We start from the raw sequence: 26464 nt of genomic DNA on the forward strand, positions 1-26464 counted from the left end.
GTAAGGATGACATCAAAATCAACGCTTTAATTTCATCTTCGAAATTAATTTCCACCGAACCCAGTTGACTTATGATCATATTGAATTCATTTATATGATCCGCAACACGTCCACCTTCAGACATCTGTAGATTGAACAATCTACGCATCAAATACACCTTGTTCATAGCCGACGGTTTTTCATACATATTTGACAGCGCCTTCATCAGATCTGACGTTGTCTTCTCCTTGATGATGTTAAACGCCACGTTTCTGGATAGCGTCAACCGGATCATCCCTAAGGCTTGTCGATCCTTGAGCTTCCACTGTTCCGTGGTCATGGTATCCGGCTTCACCCCCAACAGAGGTTCGTGAAGATCTTTCTGGTACAGATAATCTTCAATCTGCATTTTCCAGAAACCGAAATCGGATCCATCGAACTTCTCAATTCCAATCTTTGAACTTTCCATCTTCACAGATCGTGGTGAGTTTCATCTGGCTCTGATACCAGTTGTTGGGATCGATACCAGTTGTTAGCTCTGATACCAATTGTTAGGATCGCACAACAACGCACACGCTCGATCTCGATGAACACAAAGAATGGGATAGAGAAAAGTGCAAGGAGAACTCTGGCCAAAAGGATTTGTTTTTATTGATGATTCACGTATGTACAGTAAGAGAGTACAGAGAATAAAAAGTACATTTTCAAAGCTCTACCGGACGGAATATATATGGTTTAGTTTACTATATATAGCTTTACCAGATTTAGCCATCTACTATATATAGCTATTTACCATATATAGATTTACCAATATAGTTTTACCATATATAACTTTACTATATATAGCTTTACCAAATATAGCTCTATCGGATATAACCGTTGACCAAACTATAAATAAGGAGCCGGGTCCATAACCTAACCGTAAATCCATGGTTGGTCTTTTCTGTAGCTTATACAGATATTGCAGTGCGGTGAAAATATTCATAAGAAGGAGAATGACTGGATTAGTCTCCATCCGAGTGTCTCCACCTATTATTCGTCTCTAACAAGTTGATCCTCTTTCTATTTAAAGTAGACATTTAAGAAGAAAAATAAATAAATGAGGAAAGCTTCAGAGATTGAGAAACGAAGTAAGGAATTGTTGAACTATAAGTTGAACCACAAGAAATGATATCAAAGAGGGAGATGATCTATGAGGGATAGATAAACCGTTTTTGTTCATATACTAACACTAATAGATAACTATTTTTAAAATTGTGGTACTACCTGTAAGAATATTTTTTAAATTTTAGAATTCAAAAATCATTTTGGCCATACCTTAATGGTCCTCCCATCGTAAGCATCAATCCACTGGCCGCCAATGAGGCCTTGGCTTCGTAACAATCCAGAATTACGAAGACGAGCGGCGATGCTCTGCACCTCCGAGCTCATGCTCTGCTCCTCGGAGCGCATACTCTGCGCCTCCGAGCTCATCTGACATTCAAGCACATTTTCATAAGCTCCAATTCTAGAAACTCAAATAGCCAATGAAGAACAAAGGAAGGAGCAATGCGATTACCTGACGAATGAGAAGAGCGTGAGACTGAGATTTCTGCGCAGTAAACACATTACGGAGCCTGCTCGCTCGCACCACTGATCGAGCCGTTGCGATTGCTCTTGCGGCGACCGTCATAGTCATCTTCGTTATCTCTGTTGATTCTTCTTCTTAGTGCATGTATGGATCTGCACAGTGGACGTGCTCACCTTATCTACACGAATTTCGGTACTGGATAAAAAATTTAAAAAGTTTAATTAATAAAAATAACTGAGGGTAAGAACTATCTTTTAATAATATACTTAAAACATAAAAAGAAATAATGTCAAAAATATCAGTGAAAATTCTATATTCCAATTATACCCTCATACATTTAAAAGTATTTTAAAAATTTTAAGTTAAATAATACTTTTCAATTTTCAAAAAAAAAAAATTATATTTTAAATATCACTCTTAATTTTTTAAAGATATTAAAAAAATATTACCATTAATATATGAAGGAAACCGATAAATTGACCCGAGATAGATTTTCGTATATTTAGTAATAGCAAGATTTTTAACTTTTTATTTTTATTAAAGGTTAAGGTTACTATGGTTATTTTTTAAATTTAACCGTAGTTTTTGAATCTGGTAGGGACGATTTTATCCCTATACTAATAATAAGGGTAGTTTTTTTTAACGTTTAAATTTTTTTATGGGTTTTAGTGGTGAAAAGTCTGTTTTATCCTCTTAATTATATCATAAATTAAGTTTTTTTTTTGTTTTTTTTTATTTTTTATTTTTTTGAATGAGTGAGAGAGTAAAGACCTATTTTTCACGTCCTAATTTAACCATTTTATTAACAAACCACATCAGAANCTCCTAAATTAAACTGTTTTATCCTTTTAATTGTTTTATCCTTTTAATGGCTGTCTGAGGCAAAAGTCTGTTTTATCCTTTTAATTGCTGTCTAAGGCAAAAATCTGTCTTATCCTTTTAATTATATCATAAATTAAGTTGGTATCAAACTGTGAGAGAGTGAAGACACATTTTTCAAGTCCTAAATTAAGCTGTTTTATCATTTAAATTACTATTGAGTCAAAAGTTTGTTTTATCTTATTAATTATATTATAAATTAAGCTGCTTTCAAAACTAGTGAGAGAGTGGAGACCTATTTTTCCCGTCCTAAAATTAACACTTAAAGAAACTATTCATCTATTTTCTTATATTGGAAAGAGTGTATTTCATCTTATAAGGTGACGTTCTCAGCTCCTTATTTGGTTAAATCTCGAAAATGATATGCACATTAAATCGGCTACAAAAGTTATTCTCTCTCATGCAAATTAAAGAATTAGCTTTCACGTGTTCGAGTTCATAACTCACTCAAGATTAAGATTGAATTAATTTGATTTTTTCGTACCATACATAATATTAAAAAATTGTAAATAAAATAATCAAATTATTATTAAAAATTAAATGATTAATTATGAATCTTTTTAAGCTTGAATTCCAATATCTAAAACAAAGTTTCGCTCTTACCTAGCTTGATATTGAGAGATACCGTCTCGATCTATTGTATGTGGTAGGAGTGTTCAAATAACTCGATAACCCTACTAACTCGGATTATCCAACTCAAATCATAAATGTAACGACCCAGATCCACCATTTATAAGGGTGTGGACTGAGTCGTTACAAATGGTATCAGAGCCAGACACCGGATGATGTGTCAGCCTTCTCGCTGTTCCCCGAAGGGGGGTAGACACGAGGCGGTGTGCCAGTAAGGACGCTGGCCCCAAAGGGGGTGGATTTGGTAGTGGTCCCACATCGATTGGAGAATGGAATGAGTGCCAGCGATGACGCTGGCCCCGAAGGGGGGTGGATTGTGATGTCTCACATTGATTGGGGAGAAGAACAAAACACTCTTTATAAGGGTGTGGAAACCTTCCTCTAGCAAACGCGTTTTAAAGCCTTGAGGGGAGGCCCGAAAGGGAAAGCTCAAAGAGGACAATATCTGCTAGCGGTGGATCTTGATTCTCGGTTGACATTTTTTTAGTCGGGTTAACCTGACCAACTTGAAAATAGGGTTAGAACCTAACCCTACTATACTTTTTGAAATTATTATGAAGATTAATAATATTTGACGTTTGTAACCAATATTAGTGATGAATTGTAACTTCTGAATGTTTGATATTTAAACTTTACGAGATTTTACTTATAATATAATATATTGTAGATAAGTAAAAAATAATAATAACAATTTTAAAAAACATGTTCTATGTAGGGACGCCCCACTACTTAGGGTCAGAGAAACAAGTCATTCCTTATTCGATGACCTAGCAGTGGTCTTTAGTATGACACAACCTCAATAACAACCACATACCTAGACGATGATATCAATGCAGAATTTCAAGATAGGGCAGTCGATGCAGGGTGGAAGACTTCGAATGACATGGCCTCAACGATAACCACAAACCTAGACGATGACATCAATGCAAAGTTTCAAAATTTATACGTCTCCGAGCCTGCATTTGGGGAGGACATGTGATAAGATAAGGAATCACTACAAGGGGACTAAGATTCGGATTAACTTGTTGATCGAATATCTCAAGACAAAAACATTGTTTGAGATTCGAATCACTCCACAAGCAAGATCGATCATGTCTAGCTTGAATGATTCTTGTTGATCAAATATCTCAAGACAAAAACACTTGATTGAGATTCGAATCACTTCACAAGCAAGATTAATCATGTGGAGCTTGAATGATTCTACATGCAACCTAAACTGCATAGAATTACAAAGAAACTTAGCCATTGGCTAAAGAAGAGCATAAATGCTTCTTTTATTGTATTTTTCTAAGTCTACTTACAAATACAACATACATGGCTTTATATAGCCTCAAAATGAAACAATTAAAGGCATTCCAAGAGTTGTAACATTCATACTTAATGGTCATGATTAACTAAAAAGTCTTAAATTACATTAATGAAATACAATAACTCTGAATTGCTCTAAATTATAATCCACTCAAAATTTATAACATGAAACTTCATTCTTCTTCAACGTGGCATGAATTGAAATATCTTTTGATAATTTTAACAATATTTTCTTCACATATTCATTGAAACATATTGTATGATTGATGTCTCTTGGTTATGAACATGTCTACCACACCAACCGATAAAAATGATGGGGTAGAATCAAGGCACATAGTGTTAGAATGTACTCGACATCCACACAACTTGAGAGAATCACATTCAACCCAAAAAGAACAATGATATGGTATTCCGACTGTTTAATAATAGTCGAACCTCTATTGATCAATCAACATCTCAAAATTCCGTTCATTCCTTAAATCTCCAGTTGAGTGAGAAATACAAGTGTTGCATGTACATTACGGGTAGGCAATCACGACTCTCCTATTTTCAAACTCGACTTCACCAACTTTTGTCTGACCCTTTTAACGCTCGACTTTAATTATCATATTACATTTACTTATCTTCCTCGTACTTTCGTGTTTGACCTTCTAGACTTTGTATGAAATGTTGCCCAAAACTCACCCAAAAATTTTAGGACCAAACAGCCCCTTAAACCCCTAGTCAACGATCCAAATAAGAGAAGAAGAAGAAAAAAATTCTTCCTACCAGAACACAAAATTACAATTATACCCCTGGCACGGTTGGTCAAACTCAATTATTCAGAAGAAAAATACATTATTATAAAGACAGCGCAAGTAAAAATCCACCTTATTTTTCTCTCTTTGTATTTGTCCAAAAAAGAACGGTCAAAGATTCAAAACAATTAATTAATTAATTAATTGATTGATTAATTAATTAATTAATAAGCTTCGCACGAAAAGAAAAACACTTATTTTTTCAAAGAAGGGAAAATGATAATTAAGTTAATTAAACTAAACACAAATTGTTAATTAGAGAGAGAATTAGAGCAAACCTAGTTTAGTTCAACCGTGTTGAATTTGATTTCATTCCATTGCTCCAAACTGAATCGTTTCTGTTTTCGGGCTTTGATTTTGACTCTTCTTCGCTTCTCCCTTTTCCCCTCGTCCTTCGTGTTCTTCCTTTCCTTCTTCCCTTCTCCGTCAAGGAGAGGAGAGAGAAAGAAAGGGCTGCTGCTTTCTCTTCGCCGGCCTTTAGAGAGAGAGAGAGAGAGAGAGAGAGTTGATTGATTGATTGATTGATTGCTTCAGAATTTCAGATTGGATTAAACAAGTATTATACGATTAAAGTCAAACAGCTTCCTTCTATTGTTTAATCTTTGTTTGATTTCTTCTTTTCTCTGAAATCTCCGCTAGTTTTGACGCGGAACCCATCTTTTTCTTCGTGTCTATTTAACTGGGTTTCCTTCTGATTGGGGTTTGAGAGCTTATAGAAGCGAAGGGGAATCTAGTTATTATGAGTTCGAACACCGCGTCTAGCTCCGGAGGTCCGGAATCGAACGATTCATCGTCTAATAGAAGGAATTCGAAGCGGCCTAAATGTGAGTTTTCATCGATTTGTTATTTCAATTTGTGAGTTTCTTTTTTTGGCGGTATGGAACTTGCTTTTTTCTTACTTTTCTTTTACGGTTTGATCTTCTTCGATTGAACTTTTGATGTTTATGCTAACATTTTAAAGCAGCGATTAGGGTTTTGAATTTGGTTTTCCTCCTCCGAGGGAATTCACTGGTTTTAGAGGTTTAGGGTTCTTCATTTACGAGCGTTGATTGGTGATGATTATTGAGGATTATAAACATTTATACCTGAGTGTTTGTAAATTAGACTCTCTCATGTTCTTTGTATGATCATGTAATGATAAAATGATGAACTGATGACTTTTCTGAAGATTAGGTTTATGCTTTGAAATTTCCTGTTTGGAAGTTAGGAATAAAGGCATGTTTATCATTCTGTTAGCCTAAATTTTTCTTCACGTTTGGTTTAAATTTCTTCTATTTATATGGAATCTGAAGCGAAATTCTTATCCAGATTCGAGGTTTACCCAGCAGGAGCTTCCAGCGTGTAAACCCATTCTCACACCAAAATGGGTAGGCTCTGTTATTGTTCTTATTTTAATGGATATCTATTTTGATCTTCATTGTATTCAAAATTAAGGAACAAAGTGGAATCTCTCCTCGTGCAGGTGATTTCCGCGTTCATGTTAGTTAGCATTATCTTTGTTCCCATTGGAGTTGCTTCCTTGTTTGCTTCCAGAGATGTACGTTCAAACGAGAATACTTTTCTTCTTCCTTTTTCAATTTTACTTTCATGGCGTGTTCGTTCTTCAACTGATTTCAGGTGCTTTTCCTCTTCATTAGGTTGTTGAAATAATCGATCGTTATGAAACCGAGTGTATACCAGAAAGATTTAGAAACGACAAGGTTGGGTTCATACAGGGCCCTGTCAGTAAAAGCTGCAGCCGAAATATAACAGTAAGATTCTGGCAGCATAGCTATTTCCATACTTGATTCTTATATGGCAAATTTTCCAAGGCTTTAAAAGTTGCTTGTGTTTGTGGAAGTTAGCAAAAGAAAGAATTTCTTGGCTCGAGATGATCTTGTTATACGTAGTTAAATTAATGTCCCAGGAATCGGGATGCCTTTCGAAGTCTCTTTCGTAATAGGTATTTTTGCATCTATTTTTGTGTAGGTGACGAAACGTATGAAGCAACCAATATATGTCTATTACCAGCTTGACAATTTCTATCAGAATCACCGCAGGTACATTGTTCTCTTTATTTTTATGTATGATTGGTGCTGGAAGCATTTGAGGTAGGTTTTTTCTTAAAAAAAAAAAATGCATATCCTGTGGTTAACTAGCTTCGAGTGTTTACGTTTTTCTAGTATTCTGCATTTAAGTACCTGAAATCTTCTTATATGTTTTTCTCGATCTTATGCTGTAAAAAATATTTTATTTGCTTGGAGGTGTTTCATTCTCAAACTTTTTCATGATGCTGTGTAAATCAGATACGTGCAGAGCCGTAGTGATAAGCAATTGAGAGATGCTGGCAGCGAGCGTGATGTAAGCTCTTGCAAGCCTGAAGACAATGCGAACGGGCAGCCAATCGTGCCCTGTGGTTTAATAGCTTGGAGTTTGTTTAATGATACTTATAGCTTCACCCTTAACAACAAACAAGTTGCTGTGAACAAGCAGGGTATCTCATGGAAGAGTGACCGGGAACACAAATTCGGCAAGAATGTATTTCCCAAAAACTTTCAGAATGGTACTCTGAAAGGTGGAAAAAGCCTTAATGAATCCATACCAGTAAGTCAAAACTTGTTTTATCTCAACTCTTTATGTATGAGCTATGGCACTTTGTTCTTGACATGTTCTCGACACTAGAACTCGGAAAACAACTGTTGCCATTATGAAAGAAACGCTGTTGATGTGGACCGGTTGCCTGACCTTATCTTTTGTATTATGTATAACAGTTGAGTCAACAGGAAGATCTTATTGTGTGGATGAGAACTGCTGCTCTTCCCACATTTAGAAAGTTGTATGGAAAGATCGAGGTCGATCTTGAGAAGAACGATTTAATAGTTGTGAATTTGGAGAACAATTACAACACATACAGTTTTAACGGCAAGAAAAAGCTTGTCCTTTCCACAACTAGCTGGCTTGGTGGGAAGAATGACTTTCTTGGCATTGCATATCTTACAGTTGGTGGGTTATGCTTCTTCTTGGCAATGGTTTTCACAGTCGTCTATCTTGTTAAGCCAAGGTAATTTACTTGAAACCCCACTTGAGCTGAACTCCATGAATGAATGGTTATCTTGTTCATAATTTCAAAACTTGGGATGCGTCTGGTTTGAGAATGGTTGGATGACCTGAAAAAATTGGATAAAGCGTTTGTTTTATATTACGTGGCGTGCTCTAATTGCTCGTTTCATTAGTCGATTGATCATAAGAGGGGAAGACTGCATATGATGATGTTTTTCTGGTCTCCCAACAGCCTACTTCTGTGTTTAAATTGTGGATTTTTATATACGTTTATTTTTTTCCCACCTTTTGGACGAGGGTATGTTTTAACTAGTTGAACTATAGCCATATACGTTATAAATTCTAATGTTATTTTCTAACGATTTCAGGCGACTTGGGGACCCAACATATCTATCATGGAATAGAAACCCGAGTGGGCACTAAAACCGGAGCTGCTAGAACACGGTTTGTTGTAATTTTATTTGTAATATTATTTTTATGTGAGCATATTAAGAAACAAAAAGAAAGGGCAGGGTGGTGTATGCAGACAGATTGTTGTATTGGATCTTCTATTTACCTTTTCATATGAAAGTTGTGTGAGAGTATATGAGATGATAGTGTAACTTCAAATGAGTATATCTCATTATATTAAATAGCTTATGTCCCTTGTGATTAATGGTGGCTACCTTTATCACTGCAATAAGATGGGGGAAGAAGGGAGTTGGAAAGTTTAGATCATATGTAGAAGTATGTTAGAAAGATATGCACCCTGTTTAATTCTCATGTTATAAGGTACGGAATATTTTTTTTATAAGGGTGTGAAAATTTCTCTTTAGTAGACACGTTTTAAAACCGTGAGGCTGACAACAATACGTAATGGGTCAAAGCGGACAATATCTGTTAGTGGTGGGCTTGGGCTGTTACAAATGGTATCAGAGCCAATCACTGGGCGGTGTGCCAGTGAGGACGCTTGCCCCAAGAGAGGTGGATTGTGAGATCTTGCCTCGGTTGGAGAGGATAACAAAACATTATTTATAAGGGTGTGGAAACCTCTCTCAGTAGATGCGTTTTAAAGCCGTGAAATTGACAACGATGCGTAACAAGCTAAAGTGAATAATATTTACTAACGGTAGATTTGAGCTATTATAGGTAGAATTCGACTTGCTTGGAGTACTTGCTAGATCGTTCCACTTTGTATCATAGCTCCCGAACGTGAACAAGTCAATAGAAGACCACCTTTCCTTGTGAGTTGCATAGCCAATGAATTTACCTACCTCATGTACATGCCCAACGCAGCTTGCAGAACCTTCTAAATTCTGGTGAGTAGTTTGAGAAGCGGGTGGAATAGGTGTTAGACTTGGCCGTTTAGACAAGCAGGCAATTAATAACAAAATAACAAACATCATCACATTCTCAAAACCAAACTAGGATGGTTTACTGAATAATTTGATCTAATTTCATGCATGTGACCTTAATAGAATGGTTCGTTCTCCTTTCCAACTGATGTGGGATCTTACAAGCCACTCGTTTCGGGGTCCAGCGTCTTTATTGACACTCGTTCCCTTCTCCAATCGATGTGGAACCTCCCAATCCACCCCTTCAGGCCCAACATTCTTGCTGGCATACCACCTCGTGTGCACCCCCTTTGGGACTCAACCTACTCGTCCTTACTGACACTCGTTCCCTTCTCCAATTGATGTGCGACCCCCCTAAACTCCCAGACTCTGATACCATTTGTAACAGTCAAAACTCACCGCTAACGGATATTGTTACACCTACTAACCCCAAATTCAACACAATTTCGACCCGAATTTTTAACGAACAGAACAAAACCTATCGCTCGACACAATGGACATTTACAGGTTTCTAGCTCATGAAAGACTTTAGCAGGCGGGAGAATTGAGCCCAGCACTTGTTGCGGGAAAACGATATATATATATATTGAATCGGTTGGTTAGTTTCGGTTCGGTTTTCGGTATAATCGAACCGAGAAAACCGAACCGTTACATTAGGTCCAGTTGCTGATCCCCCCTTCATTTTTCTGAAAGAAAAATCCCCGGAAGCTCGTAACATTTGCTGCACTCTGCAAGTTCTCCCTTCCCATTCCGCCGCTATCCGATCAATCGGCCGCCGGAACTCCACAGAAAATTGGATTCAGGAATACAGAATCTGTGGAACAAGCGAATTACAATTGTAGTCCTCTTTCGTCTCCACTTGCCCCCAACGAACGCTGTTTTCAGTCCTCCGCTTTAATAAGGTAGAAATAAACTGTCATCACTCTTAAATTGATGTATCGACGTTAGTTTTTGTAAACCTCATGTGGTTGTTTGAATCTGTTTGTCCGGTTGGATGTTCAATTTTGTCGGTCATTTTCTATAGTCAGTTGCCTGCCTAGTGTTTGATGAATTGCCTCACTGTTATGCCTTCTGCGTAAGCTCGGATAAGTTCACAATCCGTGTCGAATGATTGTTTGATACAGTGCCTTATTTCATTATTATTATTGTTTTAATTCAGCATTTTTGGTCTGCGTATTTCTAGCTTACGAGTGCAGTGGCTAGCTCTAGTGAAGTATATGTTTAGAACAACGATCCAAAGGGAAGTGATATGTGCGCTATCCATCCGAAGTAAATCTCTTGGCACCTTTAGCTGTGCAAATTAGTTGGGGGAAGCTGTAGGCTTTGATGATGAATAAAGCCATTTTTTTAGCAACCTATTCCAAAACCTTGCCTCCTGACATCAACTAAAGCTGAAAATTAGAAAGTCACGTTGTTTATGATCTTCAGTACTTGTTGCTTATATTGGATAGTTTTACTTATTTGTTAATTCCTGCTTTTCCATATTTTGGTTGTTTTCGACTTTACAGTTGTAAGGATGCTGTTTCGATTTTACAAGTTCTGGTCCATTATATATTCATATATGATTGATCTATTAGTAATTCTGGTGAGTATGTAGTTGTAGAGCATAGCAAGTAAAAAAATATGAACAAGGACAAGATATTTAAGCTAGCCAAGGGCTTCAGAGGCAGGGCTAAGAATTGCATAAGGATTGCCAGAGAGCGGGTGGAGAAGGCTCTCCAGTATTCCTACAGGGACCGTCGCAATAAGAAGAGAGACATGCGCTCCCTTTGGATACAACGCATCAATGCTGGCACACGCCTTCATGGGGTATGTGCATTTCCCTTGAATGTTGTTCTTCATTAGACTACTGCAGTTGTTTTCGTAATTTCAGTGAGTAACTGTGCCTCTTAAGAACTACTCTTCGTTTTGAATTTCTTAATTTGCGTTCGTTCTTCCTTTCTCTTTCTTGTTTTTTTCTTTATGAAAATAATGATAATATATTATAACGAAAAATAATTTAGAAAAAAATTTGGATGGGGATCAGGATCTCTGAACCAACAAAAAAGTTATGAAGTTAGAGAAATTTCCCCATCTAGAATGTGATTACTTTTAGATTCTGAACCTCTGATATTCTCACGTAATTTTTTTAAAGAGAAACAATTTCATTGATGAATGAAATTTACAAAATAAAAGGGTATGGCCCCGACCCAAGGGACAAAAGACTTCTCCAATTGGATAAAGAGAGTCAAGGCTATACAGATGAAAAAACTTGGACAATTTACACCAGGATATCATGTAGCTATCAAAATGACATAGTCGAAATAGGTATCAAACACTTAAGCTTTTCCCTTGATATTAAAGGTTATAATTTCCATCTTTGATATTCTCACATCCCATAATTTTAGCTTGACTTGGCCCTTTAATACTTTCTAGAATTTATTTCTGTAGTTTATGCCAATTTGACCCTCCTGGAATGCTGCTTTCATTTCACGTGGTTCGTGAATTTTACCTCTTTTTTGTTTGAACAGTTTGAGTTTGAAGAGAAATGAAAACTGCTTTCTGTCAAATAATTACTTTATTCTTGTGTTTTGCAAGATCAATTTGCTTCTAGCTACTCTAATAAACCCTACTTGGGCAACACGTTAACTATTCATATTGTTCTAAAATTGTTGTAGGTTTCGTACTTACATCGATGTCAATTGCTTCTTATTTCCAATCAATTGTGAATTCTTTAACATGTTATTCATATTTATCTCATATATATTTGGACAATCTCCCATGTAGAGATACTAACGTTTCTTTTGACTCCCTGCCTACCGTACCAGGTAAATTATGGCAATTTCATGCATGGGCTGATGAAGGAGAACATTCAACTGAATAGAAAAGTATTGTCAGAGCTTTCAATGCACGAACCTTACAGTTTCAAGTCCTTGGTAGACATCTCTCGAAATGCATTTCCTGGAAACAAGAATGTAGTGTTTCCCCCAAAGAAGGATGGCATTTCCGTAGTTCTTTAATGGATCATTTAAGAGTCCCCTAGATCTCCAGTTATGTAGAAACTGACTCGGGATGTTTGTCTGGCTTATGATCATTAATAGTTATTGCCTGTTGTTGAGCGTTAATCTTTTCGTTTCTATTGTTGCATTAGTTATCCTAATGTTGCTAGACACTGAAAGGATTCTCTACCTGAAGTGATAAAAAATTTCCTGGATGCTTTGGTTTTAAATCCACAATCAAGGATGTTATTATGTTCTCAAGTTTCTGCAAACGTTCAGTCGAATTTTGTCACGACATTGACGGAGATGCCTTGTCACTAATTTTTTAGGACTTTAAAAATGCTAATCCTTATAGGGCAGATTCATTTTATTGGAAATCTGAAAATTGTGTACAGCATATGTATAGTTCAAACAATTGAATAGTCAGCGAACCACAATTCAAACCACTCTTTCAGGAATTCATACAACATACATATTGGTTATTCACCATTCTATGAATCTTTAGGCTTGTGCTCTGGCTTATGAGTGAACTCATGATCCACATGAACAAAAGCTCTATCAACCTCATCAAGCTGTTCAAGTTTATCTTGGAGTGTTTCTCCAATGTCATGGGCTTGACTAAGAGACGTTTCCCCAGGCAACACTATGTCCACCTCCACAAAATAGTTGCATCCAAAGGTATATGCTCTCACTGTATCTATGTTTTTGATTTCCTCATGATGATTCCAGACTAGATATGTTAGCTTAGCCAAGTAGTCTGGCGGGGCAGTCCTCCCTATTAGCGACCATACATTTTCCATTACTGTCTTTGACCAGTTGCTGATTGTGTACAATGCTATCTATATATAAAAAAATATATATATGGAAGTGTAGATGTAACTGGTGTGTAAATATGTTTGGTGAGTTGAGAGACAGATATGAATGTTGTGTGTGGTGAACTTACTAGGATAGCCCCAAGGGGATCAAGCCACCAGTAGAATCTAATAGCCAAAAGGGCAGTCGCAAGTCCAATTGTATTTGTAATTACATCAAAGAAATGGTCCTGGGCATAGGCTCTTATAATTTCATTTTTGAATCTGCGACAGTATACTGTGAGGCATAGTTTCACTACTGTCACAGATGCCATTATTCCGACCATCCATCGTACTTTATCTGGATCTCTATCTGGTTGAGCCTGCAATCGATTCGTAGACAAATGTATTGAGAAATGAATGGTATGTTCTTTTGTATCAATTAATAACCAAGCCTGTTTACCTTGGAAATAAGTTCTCGAGCTGATTCAAGTAATATTTGTATTCCAAGAGTTGCCATGACGGATGCAAACACGACGATTCCCTGCATAAATCTGAAAGGTTAGTCCATGCTATTTGGCTTTCTTCTCTGTGTGTTCTTACATGATTTGACTTTTATTCTGCTTGTGAACTTGTTTATTAATTGCATGACAACGTAAAAGAGTTTTTAGCATTAGTCTTGAAAAATATAAGGTGTGTTATTTCTCCATTTAGACCATCCTTCATTTTCTTAGACTAGCATTCCCATTCTTCATTCAACAGAGACTTAAATAGCCAAGTTTTGTTGATAGAGATAACTTGCCACTGGTTGCATTCGATTCTTTCCGATAGGATAACGATACTGATTTGGCTTTCTCATAGCATTAGCTGTAAACCATAATATAAACCCTGATAAAAGATCCAACAGGGAATCTAGTGTTGAAGCTATAACTGCAAGTGATCTGCTCTCAACTGAAGCATATACTTTCGCAACGAAGATCACCATGTTAGCTATGTTGGATGCATATATTGCCAGTCTCTCACGGTACGCCTCTTGCTTCTTTTCATCCTGATATATAAGAAACTAGGTGAATGTGTCTGATAAGAAGTTGTGACTGTTAGAGAGAGAAAAACAAGACAGACCTCGGTTAAAGGTCCAGGTACAATACCCAGTTCATTGTAGGAGTCAACCTCATTGAATCCTTTTAGAAGACTTTTCTGCCTTTCATAGTACGTAGCAACCTTTCTCTGTCTCTCTAGCACCAAGATATAAACGCTCATTAGTTTCACCTCCTAAACTCAAGGTTCTCAACAATAGAAGAACTACTTATTCAAGAACTAGAAATTGATAAAATTTGCATTTGTAAAGCTTACTCCATGACTTCCAGTAATAAACAACGCCATGATAAGATCTCTTGTTTGTAGCAGGCAAGCAGAACTCGTCCATGTTCAGTCGCCACGAGGGAATCTTCGTCACCATTCCATCTGTTCCAGCAGCCACACCCTCCGGTGACAAAAGCTCTGTTCTGAAAGAATCTGTTCTGGGATTATCCGTCATTTTTGTTCTTAACCCGACTAAGAATCTGGTTAAAAGGAAGAAGTCCTCTGTTACTTGAAACTAGAGAGACCATTATAAAGGGGAAGACAATGGTGCAGTGTTGCTGAGGAAGTTGGAGACGTTGAATATAATAGGGGAAAGTGGATTCAGTAAACAAGGGCATGGAAAGGGCCGGAAGGGGTGATTTGAAGGTTTTGCATTAAATAATTGAAATTTTTGGGGTTTTGGGAATTGCTTTGTAAGATCTCACGTGCTTTCTTGCAAGTATAACAGAAATCATCGATGCTTTTTTTCAACTTCGGCACATAATGATTGTTTTCAAATCTTTCTGAAGGTTTCTTTGGTGTTTAATGTATGAGATTTCTTTGGTGTTTAATGTATGGAAGGAAGTCTGATACTTTAACAATCTTGTTTTGTTAACGGTTGGAGCGTTGTTAGGGTGAAACCAACTATTTTTGGGTTGATTTCATGATTACTTTATCCCATGCAAATCGTTTGCATGTAAACTATTCAATATCCTTGAAAAATTAATCGCATCGGAGCGTTTCCGCAGTCGAATCCATTTTGAATTTGATAAATGCATTGTCTAGTATGTGTTCGTGTATGTCCTAAAAATCTCCCCATTGTTGATTAGAAATTGGATTTCGACGTTTAATTTTTATAAATATTGATGGCATTGCTATCTAAGATTTCTTGTTATATATTCTATTTCTTTTCAAAGTAAACAATTGAATATTTTTCTTGTAAGTTTAAATTCCTTGAAGGTACGAAGTATTCCTACATTTTTAAAAGATGTACAAAATCTTTACACATTAGTTCGAATAAGGCTCATTCAAAGTCAATTAAATTTTAGCACATACATATATTTTATAATACAAAGAAGCATATCCCACTTTAAAAAAGGAATATTACAATAGTTCATAGTATAAATATACTTGGGAAATTTCATGGAAACTCCATCCAAAAAACTTTATAAGAATTCATGGAAATTAAACTGGGGAGAAGTTTAGGGAAAACAGAAATTGAAAACTCAACAGTGCTGCTACTACTGGGAGACACTTTGATCCTGATTTGTGCTGTTAAATCTTCTTATGATTTAATCAAACAGTGGGAACAAACTAGTCGTTCAAATACAATGAAAGTTGAAACACAGGATAAATAGTGGAAATGTTCTTCCATAGTTACCTGCATCGAATCTGCCGGGTTCCAGATATGCTTAACTGGAAGAATGAACTCTTACATGTCAAATATTCCTTTATTTCATGCTCGAATAACTAATTTCCTACATAAACAACTACTGAATGAATCCATTCCAAGAAAAAATAGACGCCTATCTCACTTCAATCAAAAACTGCTGGGGGCTTTGTTGATGACGAGTCTCGTCTATCATTTAGTTGTTCAAGGCTGAAACCAATGCCATGTGCTCAATAAGATCCAGTACTCGGTTGCTGAAAAGACGAACATCGGTTATTCATGACCATCCACAGAATTATGTAAGTGAAGAGCATCATAGGTCATCACAATGTGAAAATGTGTGGAATAGACGGAGAGAATACCTGTATCCCCATTCATTGTCGTACCAAGTCACCAGCTTCACGAATGAGGTGCTGAGACCAATTCCAGCCTTCGCATCAAATATACTAGACCTGCAAGAATTAAATCATGTGATATATTTTTCAATTCAGACTCCCAATTGAAAAATACCGACTACATTTGATATGTTATTTGCTCTACTTTCCCCCACATAATTTGAGTCGGGATATGCTGGAAAAAGTCGTACCTCGAGTCACCGAGAAAATCAGTAGAGACAACATCCTCATCTGTATATCCAAGAATGCCTTGCAATGGACCTTCGGATGCATACCTTTAAAAGAGTTGAAAGAGTTGCGAACTCGTCATCAATCATATTAAATACTTAAAGTTGTACAGGGAAAAACCTAACGAAAGGCACACTGGTTGGGTGCAAGTCATACTTTACTGCTGCCTTTACATCTTCATATGTAGCACTCTTTTCAAGTCGGCAGGTTAAGTCCACAACAGATACATTGGGTGTTGGGACACGGAAAGCCATTCCAGTAAGTTTTCCGTTTAGCTCTGGAAGAACTTTACCAACAGCCTGCAGTTATTTTTTAAAAAAGTTTCATGACCTTTTCAATTGATTAAAATAAAACCATAAAGATCTATCAAATTTTTATGCCACATACCTTGGCAGCACCAGTAGAGCTAGGAATTATATTTTGTGCAGCACCACGGCCTCCTCTCCAATCCTTCATTGAAGGGCCATCAACAGTCTTTTGTGTTGCTGAAATAAAATGAAAGAACACAATTTACACACATGAGCAAAGAGTTTGAGAGAGTGAGAGAATGAAAAACCTGTCGTTGCATGCACTGTTGTCATTAGACCTTCAACAATACCAAATTCCTCATGAACGACCTACACGAGATAGCACACAATTCAAGTCAGGTACACGAGAACTATATCCCTGTATTAAGATGGTGTAAATCAGATATGTCTACTCTAAACTCCAGTATATAAAAATTCAAGAAACACTCCAAAATACTAGACACGTTCAGGGGTTTCATTTATACCTTTGCAAGAGGTGCAAGACAATTGGTAGTACAACTTGCGTTGGAAACAATATTCATTGTCGGCTTGTAAGTTTTTTCATTAACACCAACAACAAACATAGGTGCATCAGCTGATGGAGCTGAGATTACAACTTTCTTAGCACCACCCTGCAGGGAAAAGTTATAAATTGTTAACTTGGTTTTCAAAGACATTAAGTGGATGGGTTAAGCGAGAAATTAAAACAGGAGAGAGATAGATCCATCAGCAATCAACAGAACCTTCAAGTGTGCTGAAGCCTTGTCTTTTGTAGTGAAAACTCCAGAGGACTCGACAACATATTCAGCTCCATAATCACCCCAAGGGATATCTGCAGGCTCCCTGAGCATAAAGAATCACAAGAATCAGTCTCTAGAGGAGCTTTGTTACTACAGAATCAACTGAAAGCATACAGAACGAAGTCGCAAGAATTTTACAGGTCAAACTACTCGGTACACTAATTATAACTTTATAATATTCTAGAGAAGCAAATATTCAGTTTTTACCTTTTGCTTACAACTTTGATCTGCTTCCCATTAATTTCCAAAGTTGAATCACTAAGAACCTTGATGGTTCCATCAAAAACACCATGAGTAGAATCGTATTTGAACATGTAAGCCTGGATAACAGAATCCAAATGGATCATTACCTGAACTAATGCATACCATGTACTTAAAGACAAATTTGATCTATCCTATGTACTTAGAATCCAAAAGGATCATTGAATAAACTAATGCATACCATGTACTTAGCATCAACAAATGGATCATTAACTGCTACAACATCAATATCATCCCTCGAGGTTGCAATGCGTAAAACCAGTCTTCCAATTCGTCCAAAACCTGTATGGTGAGTCATCACAAAAAATTCTAGATTGTCATGAACGTTACTATAAATCAACAAGCACTAGAACTCTATCGATAAAAGAGGGAAAAGAAGTAGACCAATCATATAGAAAGCAAAAAAACTATATAACATATGCAATAGATTATCTTACAGAATCATAATACAAAAGCTTACAATTATAGACACTTTTCTTGAAATGGTGAATAATGAATTCGTGAAAGTGTGGAATATTTCCCGACACAATGAAACAGTTAAAGATAAGACTTGATATGAATTCCTATAACATTGAAGCCTAGCTCTGAAAGAGGTACATGCAGGCTTCTTGTGCACCGTTGGCATGTAACCTCACTCAATCACGCACATCAATGAGAACCATAGATCTTGCTTTTGTTATTCTGATACTATTTTGCATTTTCACAAGCACAAGGGTCGTTCTTTGAAGTCTAAGCTTAATAATCCTGTTTATTTAATTTTTCCCATTTCGTTATTTGTTATTAAGTGACAACTTATAAGTGTGGAACATTCTTTATCCAATCGTGCATCACTTGCCCACACCAACACTGTTTAGGCTCCGGAGATATTTTCTAGCCTTACAACAAAGACTAAGAACCATACAGATATAACTCCTAGACCTAGGAAGTAAAGTCAAGACACTATGAAACTGACCATCAAACAAACATCATTGAGACTGTAGTTACTGAAAGAGTACACGATAGAAGGCAGTCGGCTGTATATAACACTTATTACTATCAGCAATCAAATTCACATATCTTACTATCAGAAGGTGAATCTACTGAATGGAATAGTCACAGAAGTACACTAAAAGATCGTACCATTGATTCCAATCTTGGTCTTCCCACCACTCGGAGTTCCTGAACAAAACCCATAAAGGGGAAAAGAAAAAAGAGGAACAATAATAAAATAGTCAGAAACTGACAAACTGAAATATCGACGTTCCTTGGAGGGGAAACAAAGAAAATAAAAACTTACTTTGTACCGTCGGAGGTGCCTCGGTGGCTGTAGCTTTGATGGGTTGGATAGCTCGATTTTTAGATAACCTGCCAACCACATTTAAGAATTACCCAAGTAAATTAGCAAATAAATTCAACCATCCAATATGTAAACGTACGAAATCCATCTAAATGGATAGTGCTTCAAAAACTATTTGAAAAATACGTTCGCTAAAGGCCAGAGCTCACCCTATCTGTAAAGAAGACGTCCCACTCGAGATAGTAGTTCCAAAAACACCAGATTGAAGCTTTAAAGAGCTCCCCTGCAGAAACAAGCAAAAAACCACAACACACGCAAGGCAAATGAGAAAAACTGTAAAACAACAAACAGCAAAAGATCCAATAATAAAAACACAGCTATGATCTATACTAGTCAACATTAACTACAAATATATTTATCAGGACCGGAGCAGCCAATCAAGTAGGGTGCAGTGTCCCTTATTAATGATCCAGTTAACAACAACCAGTCCATCGTTAAAAGGAAACAAGTGATAATCCATAAAAAAAGATCAACCTTCCGGCAGTGGACCGACGACGACTCAGCACGAGAGGCATCGATCAGAGAAGAAGAAATGGCAGATCCAGCAAAGGATTGTGAGAAGGCCATCGTCGAAGAGCTTCGATGATCGAAGAAGAAGTGACGACACGCACGAGAAAAGAAAGAAAAACCCTAGCCGAAACTGAGAGACGGAATCGAAATGACAGATTTGAAGAGTCTTCGGCTTCGTTATTATAATATGCCAAATGCGATGCTGTTGACGTGGTAGGTGGTGATACGCCGCCGTATCGCCGGGGCCGATCACCAGTACCGAGGAAAAGAAAGCCACGTGGGAAATTAATAAATACGTTTATTTTGATATTGATTAAAATTTATAAAATTGAGAGTTTTTAATTATTAAATATAAATATTATATATATATATATTTATATCCAATAATTATTAAAAGATAAATCATATTATTAGGTCGTCCGGTTCAGACCGTTCCGAGCCGGAGGGAGTTGGTTGGTAGAAATGGGTGGGTGGGATTGCGAACAACCCCACATGATACGCACGTGCTCGTAATCAAAATTTCAAAGTCCTTCAATAGCCACCTGATATGTGCCCTTTGACCCGTCTGTAGCTTTCCCGTCGGAATCTTGGGCCACAGAACTTTATTTATTTATTTTTTTTTGTAAATATTAAGCTAATAACTATATTTTTTTTGGAAATATTATTAAATTTTTACGCTTAGAAAACATCTTACATCTGTGGGAGAGAGTAACGAAACATTGCTTATATAGGTGTGGGAAATTCTCTCTAGTAGACACGTTTTAAAATCATAAGGTTGACAGCAATACATAATAAGCTAAAACGGACAATATCTGCTAACAGTGAGATTGTACTGTTACAAATGGTATCAGAGCCAGACATCGTGCGGTGTGCCAGCACAGACGCTGCCCTCCCTCCCCCCCCCCCCCCCCCCNAGAGGTGGATTGTTAGCGTTTTAAAAGCGTGAGGCTGACGACGATACCTAACAAGCCAAAACGGACAATATCTTCTAGCGGTGAACTATTACACTCCCATTCTCCAACAAATATAATGTATCCTCCAAATCGTACTTTGTTTTTTTTTTTTGTTTAACAATGTACATGTTGGGTAAGATCAACTTATGACATGTTAACGACCAAGAGATTAAAGATTTAAATGTTCATGTGCAAAATAGACACTTGAATCTATGACCTTATAGTTGAAGATCTGTAGTTATTATCCTTATTTAATTCAATACCTATCGATAAGATCGTTTACTCACCGTAAAGTAAAGTGGAAGAATAAATTCTTTTATACTTTTTAATTAAAAGAGAAAAAATTCCACCAACAAAATGCCAACCAATACAATTTCTATTTGGTTAAGAATGTGAAAAGACAATGAAAAAGTTAAAGATATGTCATATTCTTAATATAAAGAACACCTAAAGAGTAATTTAAATACTAACAAAAAGGTATAAGTTTATACGAAAAAGGTAAATAAAAAAAAACGCGTTTAAAGTCAACTAAATCAGTCAAACAAAATATAGTTTAACTAGTTAACATATATACTCTCGAGTTTTGACGAAGAAGTTATAGGTTCGAATCTCTCCACCTCTATACTTGAACGGATTCCTAAATATATACTCTCGAGTCTTGACGAAGAAGTTAAAGGTTTGAATCCCTCCACCCCTATACTTAAACGGATTCCTAAGTATATACTCTCGAGTCTTGACGAAGAAGTTAAAGGCCTGAATCCCTCCACCTCTATACTTGAACGGATTCCTAAGTATGTACTCTCGAGCCTTGACGAAAAAGTTAAAGGTTTGAATCCCTCCACCCCTATACTTGAACGGATTCCTAAGTATATACTCTCGAGTCTTGACGAAGAAGTTAAAGGTTTGAATCCCTCCACCCCTATACTTGAACGGATTCCTAAATATATACTCTCGTGTCTTGACGAAGAAGTTAAAGGTTTGAATCCCTCCACCCCTATACTTGAACGGATTCCTAAGTATATACTCTCGAATCTTGACGAAGAAGTTAAAGGTTTGAATCTCTCCACTCTTATACTTGAACGGATTCCTAAGTATTTCTAGTAGCTCGACTATCTCGGAGCGAGAAAATTGGAAACATCAGAGTGGAAAATGGACGTTCATGCACAAATTTATTACAACTTTTAAAACAGTGGTTATCCCTATAGTCTGTTCCAGCAGCCAAAGAGGAATTCAAATGCAGAGACAGAAAGGGAGCAGCAGTTGAAGTTACCACTTAAACTACAAAAACTCATCTTCTCTACAACAACATATTTCTCTGTTAACATTGCAATTTAAGCATTCAATTGAGATGGGAGGCGAAAAGAATGTAATCGAATAATCCATACCGATCACCTACACGGCAACGGGTACGGCCTCGTCAAGAGCAAGGACGCCGGGAAGTTCTTTGCCTTCCAACAACTCCAAACTAGCACCACCCCCAGTTGAAATGTGACTCATGACGCTCGCAACTCCTACCTTCTCCACAGCTGCAACCGAGTCTCCACCGCCGATGATGGTTGTCACCCCCTTTCCACTGAGCTCCGCGAGTTTCTTAGCGATCGCCTGCAACCAAGTGCATTTGTCGAACTGATACAGACCACATAAACACGACTGCTATATGTACGGTGCACACGTTGAACTACATCGGTTTTTATGTTTCTATCATGACATACTTTGATGAACCAAACAAATTGAGCACCTTGGAGTACCACTGGTATTCAAGATCTCGAAGAGTTTCAGCATTATAACAAATATATAAAGGTTGGTATTGTTGGGAGGAGTCCCGGGATGATCGTGGGTTTATAAGTAAGGAACACTATCTCTATTGGTACGAGGCCTTTCGGGGAAACCAAAAGCAAAACCACGAGAGTTTACGCTCAAAGTGGACAACATCATACCATTGTGGAAGTTCGTAATTTCTAACAGGTATATCGTTTTCCAAGTATGAAAATGAATGTAAAGTGAAATTTTATGGCCATGGAGAAGTTTTTTCTTACCTCCGTTCCGACTGCAAACTTGTCGAACTCGAACACTCCCATCGGTCCATTCCAGATGATAGTTTGGGTAGTGTCCAACGCATCATTGAATGTCTTTACAGAATCTGGTCCAATGTCGAGTCCCATCCATCCATCAGGGATGGCAGATGCAGGGACGATCTGCAATGCAAAACGTACGTTCTTTATTTCTCCGATCCGTAACGCATTCGTAAAGTTTCTAAAAAAGTGTGAAATCATCGAAAAACTGGTAATTCCGTTAAAGCAATGATTTGAATCAATCAACAAAAGTTCAGAAACTTGTGTTTCTATAGCACTGCAGGTCTGAGAAATAGATCTAAGAGCCAAGATTTTACAAACAAACCTTGCTGTTTGCGTCGGGAGCAAACTTGTCTGCAATGACGACATCGGTTGGTAGTAGAAGCGATACTCCTTTCGCCTTGGCCTTCGCGAGGAGCGTGGTTGCTAAATCTAGCTTATCCTCTTCGACCAGAGACGAGCCAACGGAAAGTCCCTGTGCCTTGTAAAATGTAAATATCATTCCACCACCAAGAAGTAGGATGTCACACTTTTCTAGAAGTGACTCGATCACTCCGATCTTCGACGAGACCTTTGAACCACCAACAATAGCAGCAAATGGTCTCTTTGGGCTTGACACGGCCCCCACTAGATAGTCGAGTTCCTAAAGCAATTACTTGCAGAGTTAAAGATCGTTCGACATCGGAAAAGAATAACATGATGAACATCAGGCCAATCATTATTTGGGATAAAGAACTGAAGTTTGGAGGCTATGAACAAATGAAGCCAGTTACCAGTTATAGTTCAAGAACGTTGAAAACGAAAAACGAAAAACGAAAAACGAATAATGTGTAGTAATATAAAACATTTTCGCACGTAACAAGTAGATATAAGGTTGAGCAAAGAATCCAACCTTTTGCAAGAGGAAACCAGCCACGGATGGCTTCAAAAACTTGGTGACTCCCTCAGTTGAAGCATGAGCTCTGTGGGCAGTTCCAAATGCATCGTTCACATAAAGATCAGCTAGAGAAGCCAGCTTCTTTGCAAACTCTGGCTCATTTTTCTCTTCTTCCTTGTAGAATCGAACATTTTCGAGGAGAAGAACTCCACCCTCGGGCAGGGAAGCGACCAATTTTTCGACCTCGGGACCAATGCAGTCATCAGCCTTCACAACCTGATGGGATATGACACACAGAAATGCTCAGAGATCACCTGGAGGCAATAATTGAAAACAAAATACAGGAGAGAAACCCTTCTTTCAGATCATGAGGAAGAAAAAGGTACCTCAATGCCAAGGAGTTCAGACAGCCTAGGCACAAGAGGTGCCAAGCTGTATTTTGGAGTCACACCTTTTGGTCGTCCCTGAAAATTTTCTTAGTTAACGACATATTTACAAGCTGCTGCAGCATAAACAGTGGACTTTAAACACTATATCAATAGAAGGAACCATTTGAACTCAGGTTGTAACAAGCCCTAGCTTTGTTACCTTTCAGCTTTCCCTTTTGGGCTTCCCCTCAAGATTTTTAAAACACGTCCGCTAGCAGATAAAGGGTGTTTCATTCTCCTCTTCAACCGATGTGGGGATATCACAATCCACCCCCCGCCCCTCTTCGAGGCCCAGCGACCCTTATAAAGGGTGTTTCGTTCTCCTCTCCAACCGATGTAGGATCTCACAATCCACCCCCTTCGGAGTCCAGCATCCTTGTTAGCACACCGCCTCATGTCCACCCCCCTACGGAGCTCAACCTCCTTGCTGACACATCGTTCGGTGTTTGGTTCTAATATCATTTATAACAGCTCAAGCCCACCGCTAGCCGATATTGTCCTATTTGGACTTCCCTTCAAGGTTTTTAAAACGCGTCTGCTAGGGAGAGGTTTCTACATGTAACGACCTAGGCCCACCGCTAACAGATATTGTCCTCTTTGGGTGTTCCCTTTCGGGCTTCCCCTCAAGGCTTTAAAACATGTCTGCTAGGGGAAGGTTTCCACACCCTTATAAAGGGGGTTTTGTTCTCCTACCCAACCAACGTGGGACATCATAATCCACCCCCCTTCGGGGTCCAGCGTCCTCGCTGACACTCGTTCCTTTCTCCAATCGCCACCAAATCCACCCTCCTTTGAGGCCCAGCGTCCTTACTGGCACACCGTCTCGTGTCTATTCCCCTTCGGGGAACAGCGAGAAGGCTGGCACATCGTCCGATGTCTGGCTCTGATACCATTTGTAACGACCCAGGTCCACCGCTAGCAAATATTGTCCTCTTTGGGCTTTCCCTTTCGGACTTCCTCTCAAGGCTTTAAAACGCGTCTGCTAGGGGAAGGTTTCCACACCCTTATAAAGGGTGTTTTGTTCTCCTCCCCAACCAATGTGGGACATCACACTACACCCTTATGAAGAGTGTTTCGTTCTTCTCCCGGTCTCACAGTTCTCAAGTTTCCAAGGATGGCTAATCAAGAACACATTTAACATCCCTTAACCTCTCTTCACTACAAATTCTATTAATCAAGAGAATGTCACTTGGAAATCAAAGAAATCACCAACCCATCAATCACCTCAAACAGCTCAATATCTACCATCTTCCAGATTCATGAATCAATTCACAGATACAGCAAAAGTAAAAGCATAATTTAGAAGTTCCAAAAGCACACTCACCAGATGGCTGGATAAAAGCACTTTAGCTCCATTATCAGTCAAATACTTGATCGTAGGGATAGCAGCTCTGATCCTAGTATCATCAGTAATATTCTGATTATCATCCAACGGCACATTCAAATCAGCCCTCACGAACACTTTCTTCCCCTTCAAGTCAGCCGCAGTCAAATCCCCAACACTCTTCTTAGCCATGGACACCACACCCCTCGAGGCCTTGCCCCTAAACGACCGAATCTTGGAAGCCACATGGAGGGAGAAAAGTGGGTCTGCGGCAGCGAAACCTAAGCGCTGAGTTGCAGCGGCGCGAAGGCGAATTGAGTTAGAGGAAGCGGCGGTGGGCGAAAATTGAAGAAGGGCAGAGCGGGTTGAAGAAGTGTAAGAGGATTTTGTGGGAAGAAGATGGAAAGTGGTGCGGGAAGCTGCAGAAGCCATGGATGAAGCAGAGCAGAAATGGAGAACAGGGCGATTTGGCGATCTGGGGGCGCCTTTTATGAGGATGAAATGGGAGGACGACGATGATTTGTGAAGGGAGGGAGAGATTGAATGGGAGATATGAACAAGAAGAACAGTGAAAACGAATGGGCTATAATCAATTTGTGGCTTCGATCACTCAATACTCTTATCGTTGGGATGAGGTTAACGATCCATGGCACGAACTAGGTTCATGTGTTCAAAAAATTTGACCACGCCAATATTGAGTCATAGGTTCTAATTCCATTGTTTATGTTGATAGCAACTAGCACCAATTTAGCTCGAGATATAATGCGTTAACTTCAGAGTATAAATAATCATTAAAATGTTGGATGAAAAGTCGATGCGTTTGAATATATTCTCTTAGACTTAATCCATGCGAGCATTCTGGTCAACGTCTCGCTGTTCTTGATCAATTTTTTATCAATTCTTCGTCTAATATTGTAATTAAATTATTGGAGTAAAAAAGATTGAGATATTCTTAAG

The 26464-nt window shown here is 38.0% G+C and overlaps 6 protein-coding genes and 1 long non-coding RNA gene across 7 annotated transcripts in view; 3 read left to right on the forward strand and 4 right to left on the reverse strand.

The window, feature by feature from the left end:
- Positions 1 to 1701, reverse strand: part of LOC111796065 (succinate-semialdehyde dehydrogenase, mitochondrial) — a 15943-nt gene extending 14242 nt beyond the window's left edge. The window contains exons 1-2 of the mRNA XM_023678754.1: positions 1538 to 1701; positions 1297 to 1452 (exon numbers count right to left, since the gene is read on the reverse strand). Coding sequence (XP_023534522.1) covers positions 1297 to 1452; positions 1538 to 1657 — 276 coding nt within the window. The 5' untranslated portion in view covers positions 1658 to 1701. The remainder of the gene's footprint in view (positions 1 to 1296; positions 1453 to 1537) is intronic.
- A 3832-nt stretch (positions 1702 to 5533) lies between these two features.
- On the forward strand, positions 5534 to 8857 carry LOC111795578 (ALA-interacting subunit 3-like). The gene is made up of 8 exons (XM_023678085.1): positions 5534 to 5987; positions 6472 to 6530; positions 6626 to 6700; positions 6801 to 6914; positions 7132 to 7202; positions 7449 to 7746; positions 7914 to 8203; positions 8571 to 8857. Exons 1-8 carry the CDS (start codon positions 5903 to 5905, stop codon positions 8623 to 8625), a joined length of 1047 nt encoding a protein of 348 aa, XP_023533853.1. The 5' UTR covers positions 5534 to 5902; the 3' UTR covers positions 8626 to 8857.
- A 1340-nt stretch (positions 8858 to 10197) lies between these two features.
- LOC111794775 (50S ribosomal protein L20-like) lies at positions 10198 to 12755 on the forward strand. Its single transcript, XM_023676913.1, has 3 exons — positions 10198 to 10438; positions 11134 to 11345; positions 12344 to 12755. Exons 2-3 carry the CDS (start codon positions 11160 to 11162, stop codon positions 12533 to 12535), a joined length of 378 nt encoding a protein of 125 aa, XP_023532681.1. The 5' UTR covers positions 10198 to 10438; positions 11134 to 11159; the 3' UTR covers positions 12536 to 12755.
- Positions 12756 to 12846: 91 nt separating this feature from the next.
- On the reverse strand, positions 12847 to 14746 carry LOC111794776 (metal tolerance protein 9-like). Its single transcript, XM_023676914.1, has 5 exons — positions 14428 to 14746; positions 14108 to 14353; positions 13769 to 13849; positions 13458 to 13688; positions 12847 to 13353 (listed from the first exon to the last, which is right to left on the reverse strand). The coding sequence occupies exons 1-5, from the start codon at positions 14563 to 14565 to the stop codon at positions 13006 to 13008; spliced, it is 1044 nt and encodes a 347-aa protein (XP_023532682.1). The 5' UTR covers positions 14566 to 14746; the 3' UTR covers positions 12847 to 13005.
- LOC111794777 lies at positions 13715 to 14800 on the forward strand. Its single transcript, XR_002815130.1, has 3 exons — positions 13715 to 13866; positions 14213 to 14329; positions 14713 to 14800. It is a non-coding gene; the product is annotated as an uncharacterized LOC111794777 (long non-coding RNA).
- Positions 14801 to 15909: 1109 nt separating this feature from the next.
- LOC111794774 (glyceraldehyde-3-phosphate dehydrogenase GAPCP2, chloroplastic-like) lies at positions 15910 to 20019 on the reverse strand. The gene is made up of 14 exons (XM_023676912.1): positions 19818 to 20019; positions 19493 to 19566; positions 19284 to 19351; positions 19127 to 19165; positions 18189 to 18289; positions 17954 to 18066; positions 17690 to 17789; positions 17432 to 17578; positions 17216 to 17276; positions 17047 to 17144; positions 16816 to 16958; positions 16623 to 16706; positions 16399 to 16488; positions 15910 to 16290 (listed from the first exon to the last, which is right to left on the reverse strand). Exons 1-14 carry the CDS (start codon positions 19908 to 19910, stop codon positions 16233 to 16235), a joined length of 1269 nt encoding a protein of 422 aa, XP_023532680.1. The 5' UTR covers positions 19911 to 20019; the 3' UTR covers positions 15910 to 16232.
- Positions 20020 to 21949: 1930 nt separating this feature from the next.
- On the reverse strand, positions 21950 to 26121 carry LOC111794773 (phosphoglycerate kinase, chloroplastic). The gene is made up of 6 exons (XM_023676911.1): positions 25508 to 26121; positions 24142 to 24219; positions 23771 to 24031; positions 23204 to 23521; positions 22843 to 23001; positions 21950 to 22408 (listed from the first exon to the last, which is right to left on the reverse strand). Exons 1-6 carry the CDS (start codon positions 25937 to 25939, stop codon positions 22199 to 22201), a joined length of 1458 nt encoding a protein of 485 aa, XP_023532679.1. The 5' UTR covers positions 25940 to 26121; the 3' UTR covers positions 21950 to 22198.
- Between the last annotated feature and the right edge of the window lie 343 nt (positions 26122 to 26464).

The sequence above is a fragment of the Cucurbita pepo genome, chromosome LG05, assembly GCF_002806865.2.
Source record: "Cucurbita pepo subsp. pepo cultivar mu-cu-16 chromosome LG05, ASM280686v2, whole genome shotgun sequence".
NCBI classification, from domain to species: domain Eukaryota; kingdom Viridiplantae; phylum Streptophyta; class Magnoliopsida; order Cucurbitales; family Cucurbitaceae; genus Cucurbita; species Cucurbita pepo.

Coding starts and splice junctions, on each gene's coding strand:
- LOC111795578 (XM_023678085.1), top strand. CDS start 5,903: ATGAGTTCGAACACCGCGTCTAGCTCCGGAGGTCCGGAATCGAACGAT. Junction 6,531..6,625: donor CCATTCTCACACCAAAATGG/GTAGGCTCTGTT, acceptor CTCCTCGTGCAG/GTGATTTCCGCGTTCATGTT. Junction 6,915..7,131: donor GCTGCAGCCGAAATATAACA/GTAAGATTCTGG, acceptor ATTTTTGTGTAG/GTGACGAAACGTATGAAGCA.
- LOC111794776 (XM_023676914.1), bottom strand. CDS start 14,565: ATGAGCGTTTATATCTTGGTGCTAGAGAGACAGAGAAAGGTTGCTACG. Junction 14,354..14,427: donor TACCTGGACCTTTAACCGAG/GTCTGTCTTGTT, acceptor CTTATATATCAG/GATGAAAAGAAGCAAGAGGC. Junction 13,354..13,457: donor ATCCCCTTGGGGCTATCCTA/GTAAGTTCACCA, acceptor TTTTATATATAG/ATAGCATTGTACACAATCAG.
- LOC111794774 (XM_023676912.1), bottom strand. CDS start 19,910: ATGGCCTTCTCACAATCCTTTGCTGGATCTGCCATTTCTTCTTCTCTG. Junction 17,277..17,431: donor GTCTTGCACCTCTTGCAAAG/GTATAAATGAAA, acceptor TATCTCGTGTAG/GTCGTTCATGAGGAATTTGG. Junction 16,489..16,622: donor GATTTTCTCGGTGACTCGAG/GTACGACTTTTT, acceptor TAATTCTTGCAG/GTCTAGTATATTTGATGCGA.
- LOC111794775 (XM_023676913.1), top strand. CDS start 11,160: ATGAACAAGGACAAGATATTTAAGCTAGCCAAGGGCTTCAGAGGCAGG. Junction 11,346..12,343: donor CTGGCACACGCCTTCATGGG/GTATGTGCATTT, acceptor CTACCGTACCAG/GTAAATTATGGCAATTTCAT.
- LOC111794773 (XM_023676911.1), bottom strand. CDS start 25,939: ATGGCTTCTGCAGCTTCCCGCACCACTTTCCATCTTCTTCCCACAAAA. Junction 23,002..23,203: donor CTCCCGACGCAAACAGCAAG/GTTTGTTTGTAA, acceptor TTTGCATTGCAG/ATCGTCCCTGCATCTGCCAT. Junction 22,409..22,842: donor AGTTTGCAGTCGGAACGGAG/GTAAGAAAAAAC, acceptor ACTTGGTTGCAG/GCGATCGCTAAGAAACTCGC.